Below are 20,424 nucleotides of genomic sequence, written 5' to 3'. Positions count from 1 at the left end.
GCAGTCAGGACAGTGCTTAAAATACAGACAAAGGGCGGAAAATGTCCTCCCTGGGTCAGAGATCTAGGAGTTAAGAGTTCAGGCAAGAAATTCCAGGAATGAGGTCAAAACACGGCCCAGCACAGTCAAGGATAAGGGGTAGATCCCAGGAAGGACGCACCGTTGTTGGGGTCAACACTGAAGCCCTCGGCAGGGGAAGCCAGGTGGTAGGAGACATGACCATTGGCACCTGAGTCCCGGTCAGTGGCAGAGACGGAGAGAATGGCACTGCCTGGGGGTGTGTGCTCAAGCAGCATCACCTGAGATGTGAGGACAAGGGTTTATGGCCAAGCGTCCCAGCTGCCCACTCAGCCTATGTTCTGGAGCTTGGTCTCATGAGCCCCGCTTGGCATCTGTCCCAGCTTGGAGCCCATCTGCCCCTTAGAATTTGGATTGTGCACATTCCCCCATTTGTGGGCACTGGATGAAGAACCTGGACAAAGTTCCCAGGACTTATAAGGCTGATCTTATATCCCCAAAGATCTGTCCCCAAGTCAGTTCCGACATCCAGCCCACCTCGGATCCTTCTAGCCTTGTCACTGCCCTCCGTTGTGAACAACACTGGGCCCAGAGGTGGGGGCATCAGTACCTGGTAGAGGGTCCGTGAGAAGGCAGGTGCATTGTCATTGACATCCTCCACGAGCACCGTGAGGTTAGCACGGCCCTCGTGAGGCCCGTCATGTGCCAGGAGCTGCAGGTGGTAGCGGTCACGCTGCTCGAAATCCAAGGGGCCCGTGAGGGAGAGGCGGCCACCATAGCGGCCTATACTGAAGGGATCCTGGGGCCCAGAAGGGCTCAGCACATACCACAGTACTGGTCCTGAGTCCACATCATTCCCTGTCACCTGTGCAATCTCTGAGCCCAATAGTGCATCTGCAATACATGGGACAAGTGTGTTTGGCATGGTCCCGGAGGCCCCTGGAGCCCCAGAGTGGGGAAAAGTGCTTCCCTACCACCTTTTGTACCTCTCACTTTACCCAGTCCTCACCTTCCGACACTCGGAGCTCCCAGGGCTGGGGGATGGTGGGGCGATTGTCATTGGTGTCGATGACCATCACCGTCAGGGTAGCTGAGCCTACCAGGGCTGGGCTTCCTCTGTCTGTGGCCATCAGCACCAGCCTGAACACAGAGCACAATCGGGGTGGGGCCTGGGCATAAGGGAGAACCTTGGGCAGGGATCGGAGGGCTCAGGACAGGCTGGGGGCTGGGGAACTCAGGACGTGGCCTAGGGATTGAACGGGATTCCATGCGGGGCTCAAAACTGGATGGACCTGGGATGGAGTCTCAGGGTCTACAGACCCAAGCCTCACCGTGTTTCGGCCCAGATCTCACGGTCCAGGATAGCTGTGGTAGTGATAGTGCCTGTGGCTGAGTCTACATGGAACAACCCCCGGGCTGGCTGGGATGCGGCTAGACTGTAGGAGATCTGTCCACTGGGGCCTTGATCCAGGTCATCTGCTTCGACCTGGTGAACGTAGGAGGCTGCTGGCACTGGGCTGGCCACAGACAAAGTCTGCCCAGCCCTGCCCCCCCATCTTCCTGTCACACCCCACACCTGCAGCAGGGGTCCCTCCAAGGGCCTGGACTCAGGCAGGAAGGCCACATAGTGGGGCCGCAGGAAGCGGGGAGCATTGTCATTGGCATCTTGCAGGGTTAGGGTCAGCACGGAGAAGGCAAAGGCTCCTCCACTCTCCGCCTGCAGCACCAGTCGCAGCCGTGGGCTTGCCTCAAAGTCCAGCCCCTCTGCTGAGCGAACTGTGACGGCTCCTGGAAGGAGGTGGAATGTATCACTGACAGACCTCTTGCTTGCCCTAGAGCCTCCCTGTCTGAGGCCCGCTACTCAAGGGCAGCCTCTCCCCAACCAGAGTCTCCTCGGGCCCGAAGAGGAGCCGCACCAGGAGCCTGTCCCCTCACAGAGCCCCCTGCTCCTGCCCCTTACCTGTACTAGGCTGGATGGAGAATGTCCCTTTCTCATTCCCACTGAGAATGCTGTATGTGATGGGTCCACTTGAGCCCCCTGTATGGATAGCCTTGGGGGAGACAATGGGAGTCCCTGCAGAGGGGATGATATTGGTGGAAATGTGAGCACTAGACTGAGGGAGTCTGGGGACTATTTTTAGTTAGTAACCCCAACCCATCCAGGGATACAAAGCTGGGAGACACGTTTGGGCACCCACCTGGGGGTGCATTCTCACGGAGCATGGCTTCGCTACTAGCCCGGGGAAAGCGGGGTCCACGCTCAGACTCTCCCTGCAGCCCCACAATGACCACACCAGTGGCAGAGCGAGCTGGACGGCCAAGGTCGGTTGCCACGATGAAGAGGACACGATCCTGGGGACCCAGGGATACAGGGGAGCGGGCCACACGTATTTCACCAGTGTAAGAGTCCACAGTGGTGCCAGGAGGTGGCGTGCCTGCCAGCCGGTATAGGATGGAGGCATTGGCACCAGCATCACGGTCTTCAGCTCGCAGAGTGGCCAGAGCCAGGGTTGGGGTGCTGAGGCTAGGGCCTGGGCGGGGCAGGCGCAGCCTCAGGGGACTGGTGGGGAAGGTGGGCGCGTGGTCATTGACATCGCGCACCATGATGGTGATAGGCACCGTGGTGCTTAGGGGTCCAGCAGCTGCACCATCCACTGCATTCACGGTAAAGGCATAACTGGGACACTGCTCTCTGTCCAGGGCTGTGGCTGTGCGCAATTCCCCAGAGCTGGGCTCCAGAAGGAAGGCTCCTGCTGCACCTGCACCCAGGTAGTAGGTAACGTGGCCATTGGGCCCAGCATCAGGATCGTGAGCCTGTAGCTGCAGCAGCAGGGTCCCTGCAGGTACATCCTCAGGCACCTCCACAGAGTAGGCAGGCACAGGGAAGGTGGGGGCATGGTCATTAGCATCCAGCACTGTTACTGTCACAAGCAGAGTAGCACTGAGAGCTGGCTGGCCTCCATCCCGGGCTTCTATCTGCAGCTGGAATGCTGGCTCCACCTCCCGGTCTAGTGGCCTCATGGTGCCAAACTCCCCAGAAGCTAGGTCCAGGACAAAGGCTTCTGATGGATCCCCATCTGCAGAGAAGGGCATGCACACATAAACATACATGTGTCAGCCCATGGGAGTGGGGGTGATTTACAGGCAACCTGGCAAAGAAAGAGAAAGAGAGAGGGAGAGAGAAAAGAGGGAAAGTGGGATAAAGGCAGAGAAACAAAGAGAAACACAGAAGGTAAAGAAAGATACTGCAAAGTAGCTTTTCTAAGAGTGTGGTCTGCAGACCCCAGGGATTCCCCTGAGACCCTTTTGGGGAGTACATAAGATCAAAACTATTTTCATAGTAATACTAAGACATTATATGACTTTTTCATTCTCATCAACTCACAAATGCAGAGTGGGGTCCAGATGCTACATGACATGTGATGACATCATGGCTTGGATGGTTAATGGAATGTGTGTGCTTGTGTAGTCTTGTGTTTCCCAGAATATTCTAGGTAGAAAGTTTAGAGCATAAATATGTGCTGTTTTCAGAGATTCACTCAGTTTTTGCTGGCTTGCGTTCAGTTATACCTGCTATAATATTTGTAACCTCATTACTGTCCAACGAATTGTTAGTTGAAACCTTAACATTTCCTTGGGCCTATGCAGAAATACGGCAAGTGGTATACTTCATTGGCTTGTTTTGCAATGATATTTTAAAATTGTCTCATCTTTAATATCAAATATTGTAAATATTGATATAATTTGTTTATTATATATTTTACATATTTATTAAATTATTATTTCACTTTTTCTTATATCAATAAATGCTGATATCATATAAGCCAAAGTTCTTTAAAGTTCTCAAAAATTAAGAATGTTAAGGGTTCCTGAGATGAAAAAGTTTGAGAACAACTGCTCTACAGGGAGAGACAATCAAGAAAGAAAAAGAAAGAAAAGAAACAAAAAGATAAAAAGAGACAAAGAGGAGATCAAGAACTGGAGGGGCAGAGAAATAGATGCTTGGAGACACAGAAACATAAAGAGAAGGAAAAGGAGACCCGGGCACACTGGGTCTGACACAGGCCAACAAGGAGTACACCTGGGCAAGTGGGTGTGGGAAGGTTCTCACCCAGGATGCGGTACTGCAGCTGCCCGTTGGCTCCCACATCCGGGTCAGAGGCCCGCAGCGTGGTAAGGGTCTGTGGGTCCTGGCCCTCAGGTACCTCCAGGGAGAGATGGGCACTCCCAAAGGTTGGGGCGTGGTCATTCTCATCCTCCACAGCCACTCGCACTGTGACATGGGTCAACAGCGAAGGCGAGCCCCCATCCCGGGCATACACTATCGGGAAGCAAAATCAGTGAGATCTAGCCTGCTCCCATCCCCTGGAGGAATCCACACCACATCGTGTTCTGTACATGTGTTCACCAGGTGCACACAAAAATCAGAATATGTCCCTCTCTCCACACCCCACAAGCACACAGGCACACATACATATGTGGTGGTGTGACAGGAAAGGCACTAAATGAGGTAACAAAAGATCTGAGTTCAAGTCCCACTTCCAAGCTGTGTTAGCCTAAGCAAGTTACTTAATCTCTCTGGTACTCAATATCCACATGCTTCTCTGTTAAATAGCTGCAGTGTAATCTGAGGGAATCCTAGAGGGCATAGCTGCGACATTATGCATTTGAGAGTTAGTGTGTGATCACACTGATGACAGCCTAGACATCAGTTCAACTTGCACTCCGCCAAACTCCTGACTCCCCAAAAGGATTAAAAATAAATAGAAACTGTGCTGTAAGAGGCGGAAGCTTATAAAATGTACTTTGGGGGTCCTGCCCATGTAACACTGCTGTTTACAACACCTCAGGCTTTGGGGAATCCTGTCAACGTGTACCTGTCAGATTGATCTCCTCCTGCTCCTCCCGATCCAGGGCCCGAAGAGTTGTAAGAACTCCAGTGTCTGGGTCCAGGGAGAAGCTTTCGCCAGAGATGCCTCCATAAGTCACTTGCCCATTGGCCCCTGAGGAGGGGCAGCGTGGGGGAAGATCAGAGGGTGAATATACCCTTTTTTGACCCAGTCCATCCTTCTTTCAACTCATCCCCCCAGGCCTTACCCAGGTCTGGGTCGGTTGCCCGCAGAGTGAGCAGAGATGTGCCAGGCGGGCTGTTCTCACGCAAAAGGACGCTGTACTCTTGCTGTTGGAAAGTGGGTGCCTCGTCGTTGACGTCGGCGACACTGACAGTCAGGAGCTGCGTGGCTGAGCGCAGCGGGGAGCCGTGGTCGGAAGCCACCACAGTCAGCACGAACTCAGCTCGCTTTTCACGGTCCAGGGACCGCACCACGGACAGCGCTCCTAGTTGAGCGGAGGAAACCTCAACACTCGCCCCACATCAGCACCCTCCTCTTCCCCATCCCCACCCCTGGCCCAACTCACCGGTACTGGGGTGTAGCCGGAAGTAGCCGTCCCCGCCAGCTGCCAGGCGATAGGACACGCGTGCAGCCTCGCCCAGGTCCGGGTCCCGGGCTACCACGTGCAGCGCTGCGGGCCCCGGCGGCTGATCCTCAGAGAGGCGCACACGTGAGGGCGACGCAAAGACCGGAGCGTTGTCATTCTCATCCGTGACAAAGACGCGCGCGGAAACGCGTGCTGCGCGGCGGCGGCTGGCATTGGCAGGGCGGTCGGTGGCTTCCACGAGCAGCAGCAGAGCCGGAGTGGTCTCCCGGTCCAGGCCTCTCGGGGCGCTGAGCGCCCCGGTGCGTGAGTCCAGGCGAAGTGCGGGCACGGGCGGCTCCTGGCGCAGCAGACGGTAGCGCACGTCGCTGTTGGGGCCCGGGCCGTCGGCATCCGACGCGCGGAAAGTGTACAGCGCCGCTCCCGGCTCTGGGTTCTCCGGAAGCGCCAGAGCCAGCGGGTCACGCGCGAAGGCCGGCGCATGCTCGTTCTCGTCCTGCACGCGCACCTGCACTCGCAGCAGCCGCGCGCCCGCGCCTCCTGGCCCTTCGGCGCGCACTGTGAGCGCGCGCCACGCCGGGCCCGCCTCGAAGTCCAGGGGCCGCGCCAGGTACAAGCGCCCGGAGGCCGCGTCCAGCGCGAAAGTGCCCTCCGGGTCGGCGCCGCCCACCAGTGTGTAGGTGAGTGCGCCCAACCCCACCGGCTCTGGCGGCGCCACCGAGCCCAACAGAGAGCCGGGCTGGAGCCCCTCGGCTGCTGTCACGGTCAGCACGACAGGCAGAGGTGCGGCTGGGTCTGGGTCTGAGGGTTCCGGAGGAGGCTCAGCCGAGCGAGCTGAGGGAAGCACCTGTTGTGGACCCAGGAGGGAGTACGGAATCAGTTGGACCCATGTAAAAGGGAATCTGGGCTGGCCTGCTGAGTAGCAGGAAGGGCGGTCAGAGTGGCCTGACGAGAGGAGAGGGTGCCCACACTGGTGACCAAGGAGACGTGGACAGATTGGGGCAAGGGCAGCCATACCTGCACCAGCAGCTGGAGACTGGAGCTCCGAGGGGGACTCCCTTGGTCGTGAGCGCTTAGCGTCAGCACATAGTGAGGCCGCTCTGCTCGGATCAGGGGTGCTGCAGTGAGCAGCTCCCCTGAGTGAGGGTGCAGAGAGAAGAGCTCTGAGCCAGGACCTGGGGACAGGCAGAGGAAGGGCGAGGCCTTGGGTTCCAGAGCTGGGCATGTCATGAGGGCCTGCCATCACCCACCAACTCCCTTCTCTCCAGCCCCCGTACCAGTTAGCATGTACAGGATTGTTCCATTTTCCCCCTCATCTGGATCCCTGGCCTGCAGAGTTGTCACCAGTGTTCCTGGAGGCACACCATCTGGTACCTGTGGGAACACAACTCATCTACAGTTGTCTCCTTCCTGTTCTTGAGACAACTCGGGATGGAGCTCCCATCACCTATGTGCAGGCAGAGCCCCGTTTTTGCTCTCAAACCTGTTCCAAGACACAGTCTCTCTTACGTACACCTACAGCTCTAAGCAGAGACCCACATACCCTCTTACTTCTTCAGGGCAGAGTACTGCAGCTTCACATACCTGTACGGGGAGGCCCCCACCAGCAGCCCCTGAAGCCTGCAGGAAGGTGGGGCTGTTGTCATTGAGGTCGAGCACTGCAATGTGTACGGTGCCTGTGACACTGCGGGGTGGGCTCCCCCCATCCTGCACCTGCACCAGGAGCTGGTAGCTGCTCTGCCGCTCACGGTCCAGAGTTTGGAGTGTGGTAACCTCTCCTGGGAGTGCAGGACAGATAGAGATCATGTATGGGGTAGCTAGGGATGCAGAGCCTGAGGTCCGTGAGAGGCCGGGGTTTGGGGAGTGTGGAAGGGAATGCCCGGGGAAAACTCCAGCTCAGTCCTGGTCCTTATGGCCAGGCTCGGGAGCGTGGCTGGGTGTTCACCAGTCTGAGGATGAGGCTATGGGGTCTCAGATTTGGGGTCCCAGTGCTCACCGGTCTGGGGGTGGATGCGGAAGGCCTTGCTGTCTTCTGACAGCTGTCGCAGGCTGTAGGTCAGACGTCCATTGGGTCCTGAGTCTCGGTCAGTGGCAAAGACCCGGCCCACACTGGTCCCTGGGGGCTGGTTCTCAGCCACAGCCAGGAAGGTGGGCTCCTCAGACAAGCGGGGGCTGTGGTCATTCTGGTTGAGGATGCTGACCCTCACGGTGGCTGTGGCTGTCTGCTGCCCCAACTCAGCTTTGGACCCAGACACTGCCATTACTTTCAGTGTGTATAACTCCTGGGCCTCACGGTCCAGCGCTGCTCGCACCCATAGCCACCCACTCTGTGGTTCCAGGCCAAAGGGGCTACTTGGCCCATCTGCTGCAAGGCGGTAGGTGACAGGGCCCCCATCTGGTGCTCGAGCCTGCACTTGCAGGACTTGAGTTCCAGGGGTGGTGCCTGAGGGCAGGTCCACACGGTAGGTTGGGCTGTCGAAGTGGGGAGCCAGCCCACGGGTCCCCAAGTCCTGTACCACCACCCGCAGTCGAAAGTGGCTGGTGCGGGGTGGGGAGCCGCCATCCCGGGCTTCCAGCTCCAGTTCATGGGCTGGCCCCCCTGGAGGCCCCAGAGGTCCCATAAGCAGGATGTGGCCTGTGGTGGGGTCCACAGTGAAGGCCCCACCACCCCCAGCAAGCAGGGTAAAGGTGACTCGACTGTTAATGCCTGAGTCGGGGTCCAGAGCCCGCAGTGTATAGATGGGGGTCCCTGGGGCAGTGCTTGGTGGCAGCAGCACCGTGTCTTCAGGTGCAGGGAAGGCAGGGGAGTTGTCATTCACATCATCCAGCAGCACACGCACCCGAGCTACAGCGAAAGCCGGGGGCACTCCACTGCCTGCCCGTACCTCCAGCTCTAGCACTGGTCCCAGCAGCTCCCGGTCCAGAGCTCGCAGCGTTTGTAACAGCCCTGTGGCCCCATCTAGGGAGAAGAGTCCTTGGGGATCCCCACCTGATAGGGTGAGGGTCACAGGCCCCAGGCGACCTAGGGAAGAGGAAAGAAGGGTCAGAAAAGAGATGGGGGGCACCTATTGAGTTGGGGCCCAGACTCTGATCCCCAAAAGGGCTAGCAGTGCCCACACCTGGGCCTTTCAAAGTATTAGGGGGAGGGGCAGGTGTTGGCAGAGAAGCTGGGTGGCACCAGGGTGATATTCATGTACCTGAGGATGAAGCAGAGTGCCTGTACCATGCCCAGGGAGGTGGCGGGGATTGGAACCAGAGTGTTTTGTATTGGGGCTATCAGTGGTGTGATACTCGAGGGTTATGTTGGGGTGTCTGGGTATGACACCGAATGGATATAATGATAAGTGATACCTGTTGGATTGTGTGCTTGGACTACGCCCACACTGGTGCCTGGTGCCACATCCTCTGGCACAGAAAAGACATACTGTAGTTGCTCAAATACTGGTGGTATGGGAGTTCCAGGCACAATGCTGATGTTGACTCGGGCACTGGGCTCTGCCTGCAGGCCACCTCCATCCTGAGCCCCGATCTCCAGCTGCACCACGGAATTGGCCCGTCTGGCCAAGGGCCAGGCTACCGTCAACAGCCCTGAGAGGAGGGACAGAAGTGGAGATGTATAAGGAAACAGAATAGAGCTGGAAAGGTTGGGGGGTGGGGGGCAGGCAGTACTTCATTTAGGCAGATGGGGAGGCAAGCCCTGGGAATGTGAAGATCCTCACCTGAGTGCTCATCCAAGGCAAATAGTGGGGGGCTATTGCCAGCCAGGATGTGGTAGGAGAGTCGCCCATGGGGTCCCTGGTCAGGGTCATGGGCACGCACCCTCAGCACAGCTGTGCCTGGTGTACTCTGGGCGCTCAGACTGGCAGCATACTCCCGTGGATAAAACTGAGGTGGGTTGTCATTCTCGTCTGACACAAACACCTTCACATACACCATAGACTTGAGGCCTCCCTGGTGAGACATGCAGCCATTAAGTCAGGTGGCCCTTGATTGGCCCTGGTGAATGCCCACCCCAATCTGCCCACAGACTGTCCACTCACCCCATCCACAGCTGTCACTGTGAAGTCGAAGCTTGAGGGCCCCTGATCGCGGTCCAGGGTCCGGGTCGTGCACACGTCGCCACTGTGGGCATCAATGCGGAATGGGGGAGACCCCGAGGCCCCAAGTCCGGCGCCCAAGGAATAGGAGAGGAGGCCAAATGGGCCACTGTCTGCATCTGTGGCTGTCACCTGGGGAGAGGCTGGGGTGAGTAATGCCCCATCTTTTTGGCCAGAAAAGCCATAACTAAGTGGCAATTGGAAGGAGCAGGCCCTGGGCCAGTTGGTGCCCAGAGTCTTTGGATGGTGGACACACAGAAGGGACTAGTAGGACACGGACCAAAATCCAAACCCAGCTCAGACCTCACCACTTGCGTTAGGTTCCTATGAGACTCTGATCACAACTTTTTTGTCAGCTGGTGAATATAGAACTTTGTTTTATGTATGTTTCTGTTTAAAGGCACCTTATTTAATATATATTGTTGGTTCATTAACACTGAATTCATGGCCAATGGCACAACTCATAACTAAATGAAACTTATCTAACACATGTATTTTCTCCATAAGGCACAGCACAGCCTTCTTGTGTTTAGGAAAACAGACATCACTTCAGCACTAGAGTTGGGGACCATTTTATACAGCAAAATCACCAAACAAAAAGCACAAAAATGCAAAAAACGTGGCATTAAATAGACCACGAAAAGGACCCTTGTTTACCATATAAGAGCTGTAACATGAAGGCAGAGCATTGCCTTGTTTGACCTCAGCCGGGAATGTGCTTGTTGAGAGACTTGAATTTTCCATCCTTCTGCACATGTCCGGGAATGACTGTGAAAGCTCCATGAGCATTGATTCAAGGGTTACAAATAAATTTTAGAGAGTTGACGAATTCACAAATACAGAATCTGCAAATGATGAGGACCAACTGTACTTAAAACGAGAGTGCTAAGGGCTGTGATAGCAAATTCCAGGTGGTCACAGGGAGTTAATAACCATCACCAAGTCTCATAATCACTCCAATCAGAGAACTGGCTGACCAATAGAGTTATTGAGACTGATGTTATAGGCCTGCTCTTTATTGAGTTTGGTTATAAAGTGGGATCTGATTGATACTCAGATCTGGTAACTGGAGTCATCAGGATCTGCACTATGAATTCATGGGATGTGGCTCGTGCACCTTTAGCATCCCTTCATCTCTCAAGCCAATCTCACTGGAAATGAGAAAGGGAGAACTGCAGGTCTATAGGAAAATACCGAGGTCATTAAGTTCCAGGGGCTCCCCAGAACTAAGAAATAGGGGAAGGTTTTCCTGGTGACTTCTCAGGCATCTCCCAGGCTGGCTCAGGAAGAGTTTATGATTGGACACCAATGTCAGGAGCCTCTGAACATTTCAGAGCCAGATCAGCAGGAGACACCATTCCAAAAGCTTCTGAGCCTAGGATAGGGCCAGGCACACAGTAGGTACTCTATGTATATTTGTTCATTGAGTAAACAGACATTTAGATTGCCCTGCCTTACAACAAAAGCTTCTTTCAAACAAAGTTTTATAAATTGGGTGCACATTAGGCCCTCAATAGTGGGTTAGCTGGTGCAGACTGCTGTAGCTTGTGACAAAGTACTCTTTGTGGCTACACGGACCTCAGGGTCATGATATGCTGCAAAAGGAAGCTGGAGAGTTCCCCTTTCTTGGCCAGAAAATGTTGCTCAGAGAGAAGCCTAGCCAAGGACTTCTGATCGTTGCCCAGGCCTTTGACAGAAGTGATTTGTGCCATTGTTTACCCTCCTGAGAGACACTAAGACCTTGCCATGCTGAACCCTGGAAACAGCTCCTGCCCCAACTCTTTACTGTGGCCGTGGGCCTGGATATCCCAGGAGACAAACTTCCCCCTGGATCAGTCTGGCGGGCTGCAGCACAGCTGCTGCACCATCTCCAGAAGCTGTTAAAGACCTCTGCCCTCTGACTCGCTGCAGGAAGAAAGCAATAAATAGTGGTCAAGAGAAGTTGTCAGGAAGTGACCCCAAAAGGCGCAGGGGCTGTTGACTGGAAATGACCAAGGCAGAAGTGAATTTTCTGGCCTGAGCAGCCCCTGCTCAGAGGTCCTAGTGCAAATGCAGTCTCCATTTTCAGCAGGCTCTCAGCCTTGCTTCATAGTCCAACCTTGGTCAACTCCTGCTTCCAGCTCTTCCTGAAAGCTGTAACTAACCTCATCTCTCTCCTCTTGTCCCCACCCCACCCCTAGCTCTCATCACATGCACTAGTGCAAGGAGAAAATAAACACCCTCATCTGTGAACTCTCTAAAATTCCTAGCAGACCACAAACTTACGTCATCTGCCCCGTGCTGACCTCCTTCCCAGGTGTCCCTCCTGCTTTGACACTTTGACACTGTGCTCTTCTGCTTCTCCTCCCACTGCTTCCCCACTCCCAGCCTTCCTCTACCTCTCCTTACTCTGTCTGTTATACACTGTTGTTCTCTGGAATCTTTCCTTGGCCTCTTCTCATTTTACACACTCTCAGGGCCTTCTCTTCCACTGCTGTGGCTTTGACCATCGTCTGTACTTTGACCCAGACCACTCCTCTGTGCTCCAAACTTGTACATCTGGATGCCTGCTCAACATCTCCACTTGGACGTCCCACAGGCACCTTAAATCCAACCTGTCCTAAACTAAACTCATGATAATTCCAACCCCTCTCTAATGATTCCTCCATCCACGCAGTTGCTCGAGCCAGAAATCTGTTCTTCCCTTTTCCTCTCTTGGCGTATCAATCAAGCAGGGACTAAGTAAATCCTCATTATTCCTTCTATTTGTCTGTTCCTCTCCATCACCATTATCACTGTCCTGACTTGGGCCTAAGTCGTCTCTCCCCTGGACTACTGAAGCTCCCTTCTCATAGGTGTCTGACCCTCCAATCTGTCCTCCATACCAGGACTTCTCAACCTTGGCATGACTGACATTTTGGATCAGATAACTCTTTGTTGTGGTGCTGTCATATGCATTATAGGATGTTGAGAGCATCTCTATCCACTAGATACCAATAGATCCCACCAGTTGTGACAACCAAAAATGTCTCTAAACATTGCCAGATGTCCCCTCCAGAGGGCAAAATCACCAGCCGTTGTGAAGCACTGCTCTACACTAACTAATAAAAGCATCTTTTGAGAAAACAAATATCATATTATTCCTCTACTCAAATCTTCAGTGTCCCCTAGAGAAAAATGCTCAAACTCCTCGGCTTGGCTTGACTCCTCACTGTCTGGCCTCCTGCAGTCTCATCTCCCACTCTTTCATCTCACACCTTAAATTCCAGAGATACCGAGCCACTTGTAGGCCCTTGAACGAGTCAGACAAGTCAAGCTCTTCCACTTCTCTCTGTGTGTCACCTCTGCTTCAACCCTTCCCTTATCTCGTCCCCTCATCAGCTCCTGCTCATCTTTTAAGTCTCAGCTCAAAGGTCCTTTCTTTTGAGAAAACATTCAAACTGCCTATCTGTACCTCATGAATATCCCCATATAGAAGTTTTTATTATTGGAATAAAATTGTTTCTCTGCATATGAATCTCACCTCTAGACTATAAACTCCATGAATTAGGTAGGGGTTACTCAGTCATTACTGTGTTCTGTGTCCCTAATACAATGACAGGCACATGGCAGATACTTGATAAATGAATATTGAATGAATCAAATATTAAGGCTTCTTGTAACAGTTATGAACACCCAATGGTCATTTTTACCCCTGCTTCCCTATGATTACTACTAGTAAAAACTCCAGGAAACTATCTGGTGAGATGCCCTGTTGCTTCAGGCACTAATGAGGAGGGAAGACGTTTGGAAGCCACAGCCCAATGGTTCTGGGCCAAGAGGAAGAGTAAACACATGGGAGAATGGGTGGGAGCTGGACAGCAGTAGGCAGGCAAGTACCCAGAGTCTGGCCAGACAGGAGGTCAGCCAGGCCTAGGCACTGGCCTGAAAATCTAGGCCAACAGGCAGCTCCTAGAAGATGCTCAGGGATCTTGTGGACTTCTGAGACATAAAGACTTCAAGCACGAAACTCCTAAGAGACCACCCTGCCTCCAGTCTCCTCTCTTGCATCCATATTCCATGGGGCAGCCAAAGCAATCTTTCCAAAAGACATATCAGATTTGCCTAGAACCTCTTAATGGCTCCCTATGATTTTTAAAATAAAGTCAAAGCTTGTCAGCTGGTCCCTGTCTACTCGCTTGCCTCATCTCCCCATAACCCTTTCTCATCAGCACAGTTGAGGCCAACTTGAACAATGCAGTTCCATGAACACATCATGATGTTCCGTAGCTCTTTCTGTGGCCTTGGAGTCCCTGTCCTCATACCCCATGTTATTCACTTGGCAAAGTCTCATTGCTTCTGCAAAGGTCTACCTCTAGGCTTCCATAGCACCTCATATGCAGCCTGATGCATTACTAGTTACTGGTGTGTCTCATTGCCTAGACTGGGACCGGCCTGGGAATAAGACTGTTTCCTTTCTTTGTTCTCAGGGCCCAGCAGAGTGCCAGGCTTACAGTGGGTAAGTTAATTTTTGAATGTATCATTTACCATTGATCTAATCTCTCTTTCACCCTTAAAGCAAGTTAGCTTCCAAAAAAAAAAAATGGGACTTCCCTGGCGGTCCCAGTAGTTAAGACTGCGCTTCCATGCAGGGAGCACGGGTTTGATCCCTGGTTGGGAACTAAGATCCCATATGCTGTGTGGCATGGCCAAAAAACAAACAAACAAAAAAGCAATCTGTAGTGAGGAGGGAGGGATGTACAACACCAAGAGTGAACCCGAATGTAAACTATGGACTTGGGTAAAAATGATGTGTCAATGTAGGTTCATCTGTTGTAACAAATGTACGACTCTGGTGTGGGATGTTGATAATGTGTGAGGCTATGAGTGGGGGCATGGGGTATATGAGAAATCTGTACCCTCCACTCAATATTGCTATGGGGCTTCCCTGGTGGCGCAGTGGTTGAGAGTCCACCTGCCGATGCAGGGGACATGGGTTTGTGCCCGGTCCAGGAAGATCCCACGTGCCACGGAGCGGCTGGGCCCGTGAGCCATGGCCGCTGAGCCTGGGCGTCCGGAGCCTGTACTCCGCAACGGGAGAGGCCACAACAGTGAGAGGCCCGTGTACCGCAAAAAAAAAAAAAAAAAAAAAAAAAAAAAATTGCTATGAATCTAAAACTGCCCCAAAACATAAAGTCTTGAAAGAAAACAAAACCAAATCTGATTATGCCTTTTCTGCCTCAAAGAAGTTCAGTGACCTCTTTTGCCTTCCAAGTAAAGTCCTAACCGTTCATGGCTTGGTGTCCAAGGACTTCTGCAATTTGGCTTCATCCTGCCTCTCCAGTTTCATGCTCCACCCATCTCCTCCAAGCCTGACTTGCAGGAAGTCTGTGGCTCCCACAGCCTGTCCAGGGCTCCTGCCTTTTCCTCTGAGGTCTTCCTGCTCTGGACATTGGGATCTCACTGGATACTTCTTGTTGTCTCTCATCCTCGTGCCTGAGCCCAAGTGTCCCATCAAGGCTCAGTTCCAAGGGCAGGGATGGGGGTGTATTCCAGGACACCTCAGCACTAGACTTAGGGTTGGAGAGCTCTGTAAATGCTGGCATCTCCCTTGGGGAACAGGAGCCACATGGGTGTGCAGAATCTCCATCTCTGCCCTACAGAACAACTTTGAAACTTTAAGGAGTTCTCTCTCATTTCCTGCCACAACAAGACACATTTTCTCTACATCCAATCTTAAGTCTCTCAACTGCCAAGGTTACCTGGCTGAGCTCTCGTACCCTGCTTTCTCATCTTCTCATTAATCCTCACCCTCTGCACAGACTGTGGAGCTCACCGAGGAGGACCGAACCCTCTGGCATATGTCACCATCAACAGATGGCACCTGCAAGGCTTGGTTCCTGCTCTGAGGGCCCCTGTGTCCCTCTGATCCACTCCTGCCCACAGAATCATCCTGCTGTGTGCGGGGGCTTACCCACCTGTAGGAAGCAGGTTCCAGGCTGGGTGCCCTCAGGCAAGGAGGCATTGTAGAAAGTCCTCTGGAACTGTGGCTCGTTATCATTCACATCCTGCAAGGCCACACTCACTGTGGCAGAGGAGGTGAGAGGGGGCAAGCCTCCATCCGTGGCCACCACAATTAGCTGTGGCTGTGGTTCCAACTCATAGTCCAGTGAGGCAGCTGTGGTGATGATGCCTGAAGTGGGGTCGATGGAGAACCAGCGGGTGTGGGCACCTGGGGCCAGGCTATAGGTGACCTGACCGTTGGTGCCCTGGTCAGGATCACGGGCCATCACTCGCACCACGAAGCTGCCAGGCAGTGCAACCTCAGGCAGGGGCTCGGGTCGGTAGAGCTGGCGGTCAAAGGAAGGGGCGTTGTCGTTGACATCCGTGACATGCAGCACAAAGGCAGCCTCGGCTCGCAGCGGGGGTGAGCCTGAGTCTGTGGCAGTAACTCGCAAGTTATAGGCATCCCTTTCCTCTCGATCCAGCTGCCGAGCCACGCACACCAGGTAGATGACGCTGTCCTGGGTGCTGAGCGCAAAGTGGCCCTCTCCACCCTCCAGGGACACATTGACATGGGCAAAGTCACCATCATCTGGGTCTGACACAGAGATTCGAGCAACAAGCTGGCCAGGGGGGGCAGCCTCAGACACTCGGGGGGAGCCATCCGCACTCAGGAAGATGACAGTCATAGAGGGCTGATTGTCATTGGCATCTCGCACGTGCACGGTCACAAAGGCCGAGCCCAGCTCAGGGTGAGCCCCTCCATCCCGTGCCTGTACCACCAGTTCATGGACCCGCCTCTGCTCGAAGTCCAGTGGCCGCTCCAGCCGCAGCAGCCCCGTGTGTGCATCGATGGAGAAGGGTCCGTCACCCTCACTCTGCCTCCGGTTGATCTCGTAAGTTACAGCCCCATTGGCACCGGCATCGGCATCAGAGGCATACACCTGCAAGACAGGACTGCCGGGGGCCAGGCTCTCGGACACCACAGCATGGTAGCGGCTCTGATTGAAAGCTGGGGCATGGTCATTGATGTCCAGCAATGTCACGTCCAGAAGGGCCTGGGCCCTCCGGGGTGGTGAACCACCGTCGTAGGCTTCCAGTTGCAGCATGTAGTGTGAGCGGTTCTCTCGGTCCAGCTCCCCGGTAACTACCAGCTCAGGCACTGGGGCCCCATCTGGACCGGGACGTGTCTCCAGCCGGAAGGTCTCTCCAGCCCTATCACCAGACAGTGCATAGCCCTGGGTTCCTAGGCGGCCAGCGTCTGCATCACGAGCAGGCTCCAGTGGGTAGCGGGTGCCAAGAGCTGTATGCTCAGGTATCTGCAGAACAGCTCGAGCCTGTGGGAAGGCTGGAGCGTGGTCATTGATGTCAGCCACTCGCACGGTAACTTCCACGGTGGCGCCATCAGGAGTGACTGCAGTGAAGCGGTAGCGATCCCGCCGCTCGCGATCCAGGACTCGGGCTGTACGGACCACCCCACTGTGTTCGTCAATGGCCAGGTCTGTGCCCACACCGCTGCCCTCCTGGGCGGAGATGAAGTACATGGGAGGTGCTGCCGTGCCTGCTGGAAGCCCTGCACTGATGTCCCCGATCAGTGTGCCCGCTGGCTGCTCCTCATCAATCTGCAGGTCCAAGCTCCCGGCCTGACCCCAGATGCCTGGCACCCCCACACCCAGCAGCAGCAGCAGCAGTGATAGCAGGGGTAGGGGCCTGGGGCTCTGCATGCCTGGGCAAGAAGGTGCAATGCCCCGCTCCTTCTGCATGGCAGGAGCAGTCCAGATGCAGCCTGGGCTCCAGCTCCAGGCCAGGCTCCGGGCCCAGCTTGATCTCAGGCTTTGGATCAGATCCAACTTGGACCCTGGCTCCAGCTCACGATTCCTGACCTGGGAGAAAATCGGAAGCAAAGAGGTCATGATGTGGGAGGAATCGACCGTCCAGGCTGGAGTCTAGGCCACACCAGGACTCAAGCATGCTCAGTCCCCCCACAGGGCCCTTGTGCTGCCTCACACCGTCTGGGGCCCAGGAAGCTCCTCAGGACCCACTGCAGTCTTTACCTGGCGGGTCCCATCCCACTCTGATTCCCGTCCCCCCTCCACCCTGCAGCAAATTGTTTTTTCCTATTGTTCAGACCTAAATGCCTTCAGACTCCCTTCCTTCCATCTGTAGACTTAAACATGTGGCCAATTCTTTCTCATTTTTCTTGTCATCCAGGATTAATATCTCAATAATCATGTGCTTGGCAACCTCACCCGAATCTCAACATTGTCCTCTCTGCCAGAGCCTTCTACCAACATTTAACTATGCTGAAGTCTCTCTCTCTCTCTCTCTCTCTCTCTCTATATATATATATATATATATATATATATGTGTGTATATATATTATATATATATGTATATGTATATATATATATACCTTTAGCCCTACTTCCCTCTCTGTTCAACAGGAGATTGAGCACCTATTATGTGGAGGCACTGGAGACACCTCAGAGAATAAAGGAAACGGTCCAGGAATTGGACAAGTAATTAGAAGTGTGATAAGGGCCGTGAGGGAGAAGTGTGGGAGCTGTGAAGGCATAGATATAGGAGGGGCTAACCACAGTAAGGAGTGAGGAAGAGACATTCAAGTCAGGATCTACTTAATGTAGGTGTTTGCTAGACAGTGGTGAGCGGAGAAGGGGATACAGAAACGAGAGAAGAACATTCAGAAGAGGGAACTGAATGGGAGGCTTAGAGTCTGCAGTCAAGAAAGGGCTGAGGGTGTCTGGGGGCAGGTAGGGCACAATGTGTGTGAGGTGTAGAGTGCTGGGGCAGAAGGTATGAAATGGGGCAGGGGCTCGTAGGCCATACTGATGAATCTGACTTTATGCCGAGGACAAATGGAAGCCATGAAGGCATCTTAAGAGTGGGTGCTGCAATATGACTTACGTCTTGTGAAGATCTCTATTGCTGCCCCTTTGTAAACAAGGATCACACGGATGGGAAGGTTATCTTAGGACAGCCCTTATAACACACTTGGGGGAGTCCAGGTGAGGGTGAATTGATGGTGAACTGGATGAGTGTTAGCAATGAAAATGGGGAGAAGCGAATAGCTCTGCGGGACATTTCGCAGGTAGAACAGGCAGGGCTTTGATGATGGCTTGAGGCAGGGGATGAGGGAGTGGGAGGAGTCAAGGAAGATGGGCAGATTTCGGGCCTGAACCATCAGCTGGACAAAGGCAGCCTTAAGTGTCCAGAGAGAGAGACAGAGAAAGAAATCCAGGGAAGGGTGGTGCCTCTGTGGCTCAGGGAGCCAGGGCTTCAAATGCTGCTGACGTTCAAGGAGGAGACCTAAAGCTCCATGAAGGCCTTTAAGGACTGAGTGAGAGCAGAATCCGTGGAGACATTGCCCTCTCTGAAAGGTTTGTTCACTTCCTCTAATTTCTCACCTCTCACCCCCTCCTCCATCTACACAGAGAGTCTTCCTCTCCTGTGACACTGCTTTCACTAAGCTTCCAGTCATCGCTATACTCTACATCCAACGGACACTTTTTTATCTTCTTGCTGGATCATTCTGGAACACTGAAACACTAATCACTGGCTTCTTGAAGCCTAGCCCTCCTGGCCTCCCATGGTGACCCCCACCTCTTGCTTCCATTGTACTTCTGTGTCCACTCTTCAGTCCCCTGGGCAAGTTCTTCCTCTGCCCTTAAAAACTGGTGCTCCTGGGCTTCCCTGGTGGCGCAGTGGTTGAGAGTCCGCCTGCCGATGCAGGGGACACAGGTTCGTGCCCCGGTCCAGGAAGATCCCACATGCCGCGGAGCGGCTGGGCCCGTGAGCCATGGCCACTGAGCCTGCGCGTCCGGAGCCTGTGCTCCACAACGGGAGAGGCCACAACAGTGGGAGGCCCGCGTACGGCAAACAAAACAAAACAAAACAAAAAACTGGTGCTCCTCAGGACTCAGTCCAGGGCCTCATGTTTTCCCACTTACCACACTGCCTGGGTGATCTTATCCACTCCCATGCCTTCAATTCAAATGTATCAATCATCTTAGGTACCGTCTATTTGCTAATGACTTTGCAATCTCCAGCTCTGGAGAGCACTGGAGACACATGTCCATCCATACAATGGACCTCCTTACAATGTATTCCCAACCTTCACCTCAACCTGATTTTCTTCCTCCATTCCCTTTCCTGTGAACAGCACCACCGCTCAGAAACTCTCCTTGCTTTCCTTGCTTTTCTTCAGTCCTGATTTCCAGTTAGTCTTCAAAACCTGACCATCTTAACTAGACGTGTCTCAAGTCTGCCCTTTCCTATGTGTTCACACTGCTGCTGTCCCAGTCCAAGCACTGTCATCCCTCTTTTAGATTCCTGCCACAGCCCTTTACTGGTCCCCATGCCTCCCGGATTGGACCCTCTGATCCATGTCCACCTGACCAGAGCTATCCTCACAACTCTCACCAAACCGGTCATGACAAAAGGCTTCCACTGGTTTGCCATTACTGATGGCAGAAAACTGCTGCCCATTATGGGCCAAAAAATGCAGATGTACACACACCCAAACTGTGTCTGCAGTTTCACGGGTTCATGGACGCTAGGTATAGAACTTCTTTTCGCAAGACAAAGCCTAACCTCCCTAGTATATCTTATGGACCTGAGCCCTGCCAACCTCTCCACTGTGCCCCATATTCACCTTCCCCCACTGCATCCTGCATTCCAACATTAAACCCGTCATCTGATCCTTCCCAACTCCTTGCCTTGTATGCACCATGCTCTTGTCCTGAGATATCCTTTAAAAGTCCCGTCCGATTGGCCATCCCCTACTCAAACTTCAAGATCTCATTCAAATATCCTGTCTTCCGTGGACTCTTCTATGATATCTCTCTGACCTCCCTGCAGTGCCTATGGCATCCCCTACTGGGCTCGCACTGCT

At 53.7% G+C, this 20,424-nt stretch overlaps 1 protein-coding gene across 2 annotated transcripts in view; it reads right to left on the bottom strand.

Moving 5' to 3' along the window:
• DCHS1 (dachsous cadherin-related 1) overlaps window positions 1-20,424 on the bottom strand; it is a 35,095-nt gene that overhangs the window by 3,244 nt on the left and 11,427 nt on the right. The window contains exons 1-20 of one of the 2 annotated variants that reach the window (XM_067038742.1): window positions 19,134-19,207; window positions 15,488-17,395; window positions 9,495-9,683; window positions 9,174-9,405; window positions 8,806-9,042; window positions 7,451-8,476; window positions 7,039-7,232; window positions 6,732-6,828; window positions 6,472-6,629; window positions 5,437-6,301; window positions 5,116-5,355; window positions 4,896-5,021; window positions 4,130-4,339; window positions 2,217-3,095; window positions 1,979-2,092; window positions 1,595-1,806; window positions 1,350-1,504; window positions 1,028-1,158; window positions 629-912; window positions 161-299 (exon numbers count right to left, since the gene is read on the bottom strand). In XM_067038742.1, the coding sequence (XP_066894843.1) occupies window positions 161-299; window positions 629-912; window positions 1,028-1,158; window positions 1,350-1,504; window positions 1,595-1,806; window positions 1,979-2,092; window positions 2,217-3,095; window positions 4,130-4,339; window positions 4,896-5,021; window positions 5,116-5,355; window positions 5,437-6,301; window positions 6,472-6,629; window positions 6,732-6,828; window positions 7,039-7,232; window positions 7,451-8,476; window positions 8,806-9,042; window positions 9,174-9,405; window positions 9,495-9,683; window positions 15,488-17,275 (7,276 nt within the window). In that variant the 5' untranslated portion in view covers window positions 17,276-17,395; window positions 19,134-19,207. Of the gene's footprint in view, window positions 1-160; window positions 300-628; window positions 913-1,027; window positions 1,159-1,349; window positions 1,505-1,594; window positions 1,807-1,978; window positions 2,093-2,216; window positions 3,096-4,129; window positions 4,340-4,895; window positions 5,022-5,115; window positions 5,356-5,436; window positions 6,302-6,471; window positions 6,630-6,731; window positions 6,829-7,038; window positions 7,233-7,450; window positions 8,477-8,805; window positions 9,043-9,173; window positions 9,406-9,494; window positions 9,684-15,487; window positions 17,396-19,133; window positions 19,208-20,424 lie in introns of those variants that run through there. The other variant, XM_059068238.2, reaches the window with a different exon arrangement.

The sequence above is a fragment of the Kogia breviceps genome, chromosome 7 (assembly GCF_026419965.1).
Source record: "Kogia breviceps isolate mKogBre1 chromosome 7, mKogBre1 haplotype 1, whole genome shotgun sequence".
Taxonomy (NCBI): Eukaryota; Metazoa; Chordata; class Mammalia; order Artiodactyla; family Physeteridae; genus Kogia; species Kogia breviceps.
The sequence above is the reverse complement of the archived record's forward strand: the minus strand, read 5'-3'. Positions and strand labels throughout refer to the sequence as shown.